The 9,384-nt window shown below is 32.2% G+C and overlaps 1 protein-coding gene across 1 annotated transcript; it reads left to right on the forward strand.

Moving 5' to 3' along the window:
- The first annotated feature begins 1,102 nt into the window (after positions 1 to 1,102).
- LOC111039186 (slit homolog 1 protein-like) lies at positions 1,103 to 8,888 on the forward strand. Its single transcript, XM_022322552.1, has 6 exons — positions 1,103 to 1,179; positions 2,156 to 2,207; positions 3,312 to 3,485; positions 4,219 to 4,392; positions 6,535 to 6,794; positions 7,805 to 8,888. Exons 1-6 carry the CDS (start codon positions 1,171 to 1,173, stop codon positions 8,387 to 8,389), a joined length of 1,254 nt encoding a protein of 417 aa, XP_022178244.1. The 5' UTR covers positions 1,103 to 1,170; the 3' UTR covers positions 8,390 to 8,888.
- Positions 8,889 to 9,384: the final 496 nt, after the last annotated feature.

Below are 9,384 nucleotides of genomic sequence, written 5' to 3' on the forward strand. Positions count from 1 at the left end.
GCCATAATATAAAAACTAAAAACTATTAATGACTTACTATGTCATACAAAATTATGTATACTTGGCTAAACGATAAGGTATTTGAAAAAATAAATTACGCCTTACCCGCACCACTCCTGCGAGCATTGCATAATTACACGGGGGATGAAAATATGTTAAAATTTAAATTAGTAAATAAGCACGCTGTGAAAACCAAAAATAACATAAAATAGATTTGAAATACAAATAAATAATTTTGAAATATCGTATATCAAATATCATCGTGTACTAACTAAACAATATCGTTATCGATACATAACATAATATGTATAAATATTAAATGTATAATATACAATAATTATTGTAATACCTTACTAATCTGTACCTACCTATATATTTACAATTCATTGAAATAAAACTAAAATATTGTTTTGTTTGTTTCAACTTTCAAACGTATTAAATCTTCTACCTTGTGCTGTCATATAATACTTAAAAAGTTGACGGTTCTTTATTTTGTCAAGTAAAATTATAAAAATTGTATTCTGTAAACTAGGCTTGTATACCTATAGATAACTATAACTGATATAGATAATAAATATTTCAAATACGCTCTAAAATTCTAAGACAATTCCGAGGGTCGAAAACAATTTGCACCTAGTAGTTGTTGTTATGATTTTATTGATAGGCAAAAAGTCTTTTTTCGCAATACACTTATTCATATAATGGGTGTTGTATGACGTCAAAAATCGAATCGAATGCGTAATATTTCGCATACCATTAATTATTTGTTCGCAATTCCTACATAGCCTACGCCATTTTGTACACATTATATAGGTGTACAGCTGAGTAATGAGAACAAAAAAAAAAGAAACTTTATATTTTTATTGTGGGCGTTTGTTTTGGTGGCCACGTTGAATTGGTCAATTACGCGATTGTCTTGTCCCGCCATATCACAATATAATATTATGTAGAGATATCTACCTATAGTCGCCCAGCTCAGAAGTCTTAGTTTTCTGTTCCGTGTGGGCGGTCGGTAACCCAAAGGTGGGCATATTGTGCAGCAAGCGAGACTGGTCAAGCCCATATTTCGTATTTTGACCATGAAACGCAAGGATCGTCTTATGTTATAAATACTCCCGTTGACGGTAGAAAAGAGTTAGTTGTGTGTGGTGGATACTGTCCGGATACAACATGACTGCGGTAAGCTAAAATACTATGCTTATAAATATTATTACTATTAAATATTTAATGTTAAATTCATCATAGTATTAACCATTATTTAGGTAACAGATTAAAATATATCATATTCATTTACGTATGATATATGCAGTAGATAAGTTAGCTATATTAATTAAGTTAGGTTCATAATAAAATCATATTATTATTATTATTATTATTATATTTATAAACTTTCGTTATAATAAATTTAATTTATTATAGAATTAAATAAATTTTAGATTATTTATCACATAATGATACATACGATTTGTCTGAAATCTAAGTCTTGATCTTTGTAATATTCAAAACAATATTATAAGCAATTATTGTAATTTAAATATTAATGTTTCTAATTATCTGTTTAAATGTCTATCACACCATACACGGGAAATTATATGATAATCATATTGTTATTATATCTTTTATTCCTTGAAATTTTAAAATTGTAATCTATTTACATATAAATGGAGCCAAAAATGTATAACAATTCATCAATTGAGAACGGCTGGGCCGATTTGGCTCAAATTTTTTTTTAATTGTTCGTAATTGTCAGGAGAAGATTTGTACGAAAAAATTTTTGAAAAATCCTTTTTTTAAATTTTTTCTTACAATTTTTTTGATGATTTATTTTTTGAGTTCCGGAATGTTTTTTCGAATTAAGAAAGCTACAGCAAGCTTTAGCTTATAAAATTGTCCATATGACATAATTAATCGTTAAAATGCCCCCCGGCCAACACCAAAACGACGATACCTACATACATATTTTAATGCCCATAACTAGTCAAATATCCTTGTTATCGTTAAAGATGTTTAGATTGAGGTCAATGTTGGGATGAGTGTGTTTAGCTGTATCAGATATACGTATAGACATATTACAAAAAAAATACAGTTATATAATATTATATTAGCTTCACAAGAAATATTATAATTGTTTTTGTTTTTTGTTTTTACCATTTAGTGTTTAAGAATGCTGGGCCTCGTGGCCGTCACAATCGGTCATATAACACAAGGTAATTAAGTAAACAATCATAATTCTTTAAAATGTATATTGTTGAAAATAGTATTAATATTTTAAATTAACTAAAACAAACAAATACGTTTGAAAAAAATGGTAGATGATATTTTTATTTATTAAAACCTTCTATTGAAGTTTAATGTATTAAAATACAAAAAAAAATTATCAAAGGGAAAAAATATATGTATTTACCAGCAAAATAAGTTTCGTGTAGGTACCAAAGATCGGTAATCTTTAAATATTATTTAATTAGTCATTACGTATAAAATGTCTGTATAGTATAAACAATTTTGTCCAGAGTGTTCATTATTATTTATTACTTATTGCTTTGATAGATGCATGAACTTCATATTTACGAAATCTCACTTTTAAATAGGTAAATAATTATTTATCTCACAATTATTATTTTTAGGTTTATAACTTTAATAGGGATGTTATATTTTGTCGATTATCATGATAATCAAAACCCTAAATGAAAATAATACTACAAATGTATATGAGTAAAATATTATTTACGTATATATAGCATATATATTCAGTTGATTTTAAAGTAATCGTTTAAATGAGTATAAAATTGGTGCCAACATTTGAAAGGAAAAAAATTATCATTAATTTACACATAAAAAAAAAAGAAAACAATAAGTACGTTTTGCTTTTCAGGGTGTTTGATATCATCGCAATCATCGTGTTTATTATAATATTATTCACATATTATTTTCTTGCTATGTTATGTGTGTACCACAAAATAAATAGTCGGTTCAGGTGTTGATCAGTGAAATGAATAAATAATTACACATTCCAATAAATTGTTCATGTACCTACCGACCATCTGTAGCGACAATAATTATACAACGATAAGTGATAAGTGATAACTATAAAAACATAAAATAACTACAACGACGAGGCTCGACGATCGTCAACGAGTTTATAGAATTTTTCAGAAACCAACATTTAACATTTGACACATAGTTGTAACTACAGGAATTTGGCGAGGGGGTGTCTGTTCCTGCACAGCCCCCGTTACCTGCATGTCTATCATAAATGACAATGTGACCGCGTCGACTTAAATGCTTATGAAATGTGTGCGTGCTTGTAACAGGTATGATCATCTACAACCCGACGTCGTACACGAGTCGGTACACTGATCCGTGTTCGCCAAGTCCGTGCGGTTCCAACACTCAGTGCCGCGTGGCCGAGGGAAGACCCGTTTGCAGCTGTCTGCCCGGCCACTGGGGAAATCCGACGACCTACTGTCAACGCGGCGAGTGCGAAGGTAAACGCGTAGTCATATCATTATTATTTTGTCATAAATCGTAATATTATTTTTTCGATTGCGACATAACTACTATATATATATAGTATATACCATATACAATATAATATTACGATATTATAGCATTCAGCGGGTTTATATTCAATATTTTGTCTTTTCGACAACTCGGGTGCCGTTGTCGTTACACGCATATATTATAATCGCAACATTATACCGAGGTGATAAATTAGCTGGAACAGTGGGACGGTTTCATTCAAAACTTGTAATTTTGCATTAAAAAAAAAAAAAAAAACCCGAGATAATTGCATAAGTTTTATTTTTCGTTTATCTTAAAATAATTTCCAGAACTTTTTTTTTAATGATAATTTACCTGTATATTCCATTAGTCACTCATATGTTCACTTGACAAATGGCAAATATTATGTAATATCTACCTAATAAAAACAACGGTGACCATTTTATGCTATACACTTTATACATATAGTTTAGGTATAGGTAGGTATGATATGATATTACTGTCGTTGTGTTTTTTTGTAATATTTCAATATCGCCAACACAAATAATTATTTCATCATATGATCATAAACATTTATTTTTATTTTAACAAATATTCGCTATACGGTGAAGTGAATAAAATCTGATTTTTTTTTTTTAATTCGGCGGAAAGAAGAAATCTACCCAGACGGCATACCCAACAATAGATAAATATTTAATTATTATTTTTTATTTTTAGTCAATCAAGACTGCCCAAACTCGAAAGCTTGCCGTAATTACAAATGTGAAGATGTATGCTCAGGACAATGCGGACGTAACGCAGACTGCTCACCCAGGAATCATATTGCTGTGTGTTCCTGTCCAGCCCGTCATGTCGGTGATCCATCCGTGTCTTGCCGCCAAATGGACCCACGTAAATAATTTTACATTGATATGATAGAAAGTTTTTAATGTAGTTATAAACATTTTAGTTTATAATTTTGGTTACAAATACTCCGAGGTGTAATCGGACAATATTTTTGATTATGTTGTTCGATTGAAATATCCTTTTCAAGTCATCACCACATAATTATGCATATAAGGAGCGCCTACGCCGCGTTTGGTTAAATAAAATTATATTTAACATGCGAATTTCAAAAATGATTTTGTTCATACCGTCAAACACGTTTGAGTGTTGTATTTTTCCCTTTTGATTTAGATATTATACAACAGCGGTTCTTAACCTTTGTGTAGTGGCGACCCAAGATATTTACCAAATTTTTCATGCGACCTTATTATAAAATAATGTTCAATGGCAGAATAAAAAATAACTATTGGGTACTCTTAATTTAATATTTTTTTTTTACTCATATTACTTGTACTAATAACAGGTCATAATATTAATTAAATTATATTTAAAAATAAACATTTCTTTTAATAATTGTATTGTACATATTTTTTTAAATAATTTTTAATTTAAATAATGAAGAACTTAATGACTCCCTTGGTCTTGATGTTGCTTCACCAATGAATCAATTTGAGCTTTTATGGAGTTAGTAAGTGAAATACGCATCGTGGGTTCGACATCAAGCTTATTTCTTGCTTTGGTTTTGATCGTAGTTAGTGTCGAAAATCCGGATTCACATAAATATGTTGTTGCAAAAGGAACTAATTTCTTTAATGCTTCTTCGTAAAGATTAGGATACTCATTTCTTAAAGATATCCAAAATTGGTTTAAATTTTTAGTGTTAAAAGATTGTTCTAATAATTTATCTGACGATAATTCTAATAGTTGGCTTTCATTTAATAAAGATAATTCATGATTTTCACAGGGCAAAAACGGGTTAAGAATCCACATATTGTTTGATCGAATATCATGAGATGGTGGGAAATACTTTAATAATTTATTTTTTAATTTTCGACAAATGTGTTTTAATTAGACATTGCATTATATTAATTTCATTTTTTCTTAATAATTTTTCTTCAGTCATATTATAATATGATGGAAACATATCATATGTATTTTCCTGAATTCGTTTTATCCAAAGATCAAGTTTCTTTAGAAAAGCTTCAACTTTATTATAACATGTAAAAATATTAGTTAATGGCCCTTGCATACTCAAATTTAACTCATTTAATAACGAAAATATATCTGAAAGATACGTAACTTTCTTTGTACCAATTATCAATACTGTGAATTTACGAAAACGGTTTCATTTATTATTTATATTATATTATTATAACGCTTAAAAATAAAAATATTATACCAACGTTTTAAATTTTAGCCGACCCATTTCAAATTATTAGCGACCCAAAATTGGGTCGCGACCCTATGGTTAAGAACCGCTGTTATACAATATGCACCTACTTCGGGACATAATAAGCACATTATGGGTAATAGAGAAAATTAAATGAACATATATAATTTTTAAAAGAACCCATTCTCACTGATGTTTCTTAAGACTGTAAAACATTTTTAGTTTCTATATTGAAATTGATAAAAGTCATAAAAATGTATATTTATTTTAGTATTTAATAGATCACAACACCAATTATGTTAAGTAACCATGGAGGGTTTTCTGCGGTTATTAGTGCACAGAATTTTTTTATTAATGGATTAAAGTGCGAAACTATTCAGTTGTGAGATCTTTGGTAAAATGTTATTGCTTCTTCATGCGCGGATTTATATTTCAATCCAGTATCTAGAATATCATTAGGCACGTAGAGAGGGACAATTAAAATTTAACGCAAAGCTATGTTCTCAAAAATTAAAATTGTATGAATGTCTGAATGTTTATTTTTTACATAATGTGTTTTTCCACGGACGGAATATTGCTAGAATATATATAATTTTCTATTCAATACACTTTAGGGGTAACCTTAAAATAGCACTATTAATTAAAGTAAGTAAAATAATGGCTTTTAGAGAAGACATCGTGTAACCACGGTGGCAATCAAAACCAGTTGACTTTTTCAATAATAATATTTTTGAATTGTGAATTTAATTTAATTTGGTGGTTGAAGAATATTGTGCTTATTTAAATTTAAATCTAAATCTAAATCAAACACTTTCCAGAAGAACTATGCTACCCCAGCCCGTGTGGCCAAAACACCAAATGCGAAGTGATCAACGACGTGCCGGTGTGCAGCTGCCTTCCGGGTTACATCGGTTCGCCTTCTTCCGGTTGCCGTCACGAATGCGACTCCGACTACGATTGCGGTCCGTCCCAGATGTGCCAACAGTACAAGTGCACTTCCGCATGCTCTGCGGGAACTTGTGCTCCGACTGCGATATGTGATGTCCACAACCACCGGGCTTCCTGTTCGTGTCCGAAGGTGAGTTTTTGACTTGATATTTTAGCATATGTATATAATATGTTATATTATAACGATGCCATAACGTTGAAAAGCCAAGTGTGTTCCATAGTTCGAAATTTACATTTTTCGAACAATCTCATCTAAATATTGTCCTCAAGTTCATTGGTTATGTGATAAAGTCAATAATACCTATTAATAATAATACTTGTACTTAGATTTGATGTAAATCAAAGGTACAGTTTATTTTAAGATATTAATTAATAAATATAAATAAAATGTAGGTATATTAAATATATTGCGAGTAAAATAAACGATCAACATCAATCCGACTTCAAACCTCAGAGTACAACAATTTATTAGGATTATAGTACCCTAAAACGATTATTTGATACTATTTTGGTAATATGTACCAAAAAACAATATTGCACGGAAATTTGTATTAAGCATTTGCACCGAAATCATTGATAGTTGGGAGTAAATCGCTTACAATTATAAATAAGAACAAATAATGAATTTATCACATGCACCTATAAATACACATAATAATATAATAGTCCTTAGACCCTTCGTTCCGCCTGCAGGTCGTTATTAATGTGAACAATTTAAAATAACCGTAGAAATTCAATTCAAAGGAACCAAACAAATGAAAATTGCTTAAAAATATAAACTTTTAACCGTTGCATTGATCGAAAAAAATCTTTAAAACGCGTTTTAAACAGTTCGAGTCAAGACATAAAATCTACTATTCAAAAAAATGTCGTACTCAAAATATCCGTGCGGGAAAAAACAGATGTAAAATTACAGTTACCGCTACTAAACTGAAGAAATACGGATAAGGCTACTATTATACTATAATATTATACCATTTCAGCGTCCCATTAATTGTTGTCCTTAACGGAACGGCCGTGAGACTCCACTTAACAAATATTATACCAGACTCTCGTTGTTAATAATAACCAATAATGTTAATACGTAGTAATGGTACCTATCTCATCGCAAAAGTTAACCTGTGTGTCTATCCTGCGCAGGGTTACTTCGGCGACCCGTACACATCCTGCCGGGCCGAATGTCTGTCGCACGCCGACTGTCCAGCGGACCGTCCGGCGTGCTCGGGCGAAAGGTGCGTGAACCCGTGCAGCGGCAACGTGTGCGGCATCAACGCCAACTGCGAGGCGCGGGGTGCGACTCCCATATGCAGCTGCCCGCGGACCATGACCGGTGACCCGTTCGTCCGGTGCCGTCCGTTCGAGCCGGCCGACCTCTGCGAACCGAACCCGTGCGGCGAGAACGCCCGGTGCCAGCCCGGCCACGACGTCACCGGCAAGGAGCGGCCGGTGTGCACGTGCCTGCCCGGCTACACGGGCGACGCGCTGTCCCGGTGCAGGCGCGGCGAGTGCTCCGCCGACGCCGAGTGCCGTCACGACCAGACGTGCGTCGACTACCAGTGCCGGAACGTGTGCACTGGCCAGTGCGGCGTGGACGCCGAGTGCAACGCCCGCAACCGTGTGGCCACGTGCTCCTGTCCGCCGGGTTACACGGGCCACGCGATGACCAGGTGCTATCCGAAGTCGTCGACATCCGGGCGCGTCTACTATAATAACCGCAAGAAGTGAACATCATAACAATAACCGTTGTCGGGTGTACAGCCGCCGTGTCGCATACAATATAATATCATAATAATATAATGTCATCGTCGTTTCATTGGCCCGTTTATATTGGAATCGGTTTGCGGTTGGTGAGATTGAGTGGCCGCACAACTGTTGTGAGAATGTTCCGGCCGATCGTTCAGTAATAATTTACGAACGAACAATTTAATTTTACTTATCCCAGCTAACGTGTAGGTACATTGCCATATTATTTAATTATTATTGTGAAAGTTCAAAAGTTTAATCTCGGCGTTATAACTTACTTATATACCTATACAGTTCGTATATTATTATGTTAAAATTATGCGGTAGTAAACACGCTGTACGCCGACACGATGTTAATATTTGTATTATTGTTTATTGCGCATTGTCCGTGGACAGTTTTCATTTTCTTAAATATTATTACAGTTACCATTTTTTATAACTTTTTTTTTTTAATAATATTATATAATTTATTTTTACTGTCTAAGCCGTATTTTTGTCTTTTTCCTTTATCCGTGTTAGGATTACAATGTAGGTCCACGCGAAGTAAATATGCTACGCGTACCTACATACCTATAATTTTAATACATTCGATGTTATCGATATAACGATCGATCGATATCCATTGTATTGAATAAAAATCTGTAATACGTTATATAGGAGAAATTAAAATTTATTAACAACCAAAAAAATGATACATTTTTAACCAAAGTTACGAGTATGTAGACGAACTTACAAGAGTTTGACATAATGGCAGTGTATATATAGGTAGAACATAATTTACTTTTTTTTAAATGTTGAGAAATAATATATTAGCTTTGTCAAGAATTAAAAATAATAATGAAGTACATTAGTTGTATAGAGTCTGAGTAGGTTAGTTATAAATGATGATAATCATACATAACCATAATTAATATACTTACAGTGATAATTTTCCAAGATCATATTTCAATAATATTTTTTTTTTTTTTTTTTTTTTT

Source organism: Myzus persicae, unplaced genomic scaffold, assembly GCF_001856785.1.
Source record: "Myzus persicae strain clone G006 unplaced genomic scaffold, MPER_G0061.0, whole genome shotgun sequence".
NCBI lineage: Eukaryota > Metazoa > Arthropoda > Insecta > Hemiptera > Aphididae > Myzus > Myzus persicae.

Coding starts and splice junctions, on each gene's coding strand:
- LOC111039186 (XM_022322552.1), top strand. Junction 2,208..3,311: donor AATCGGTCATATAACACAAG/GTAATTAAGTAA, acceptor TGCTTGTAACAG/GTATGATCATCTACAACCCG. Junction 6,795..7,804: donor CTTCCTGTTCGTGTCCGAAG/GTGAGTTTTTGA, acceptor TATCCTGCGCAG/GGTTACTTCGGCGACCCGTA.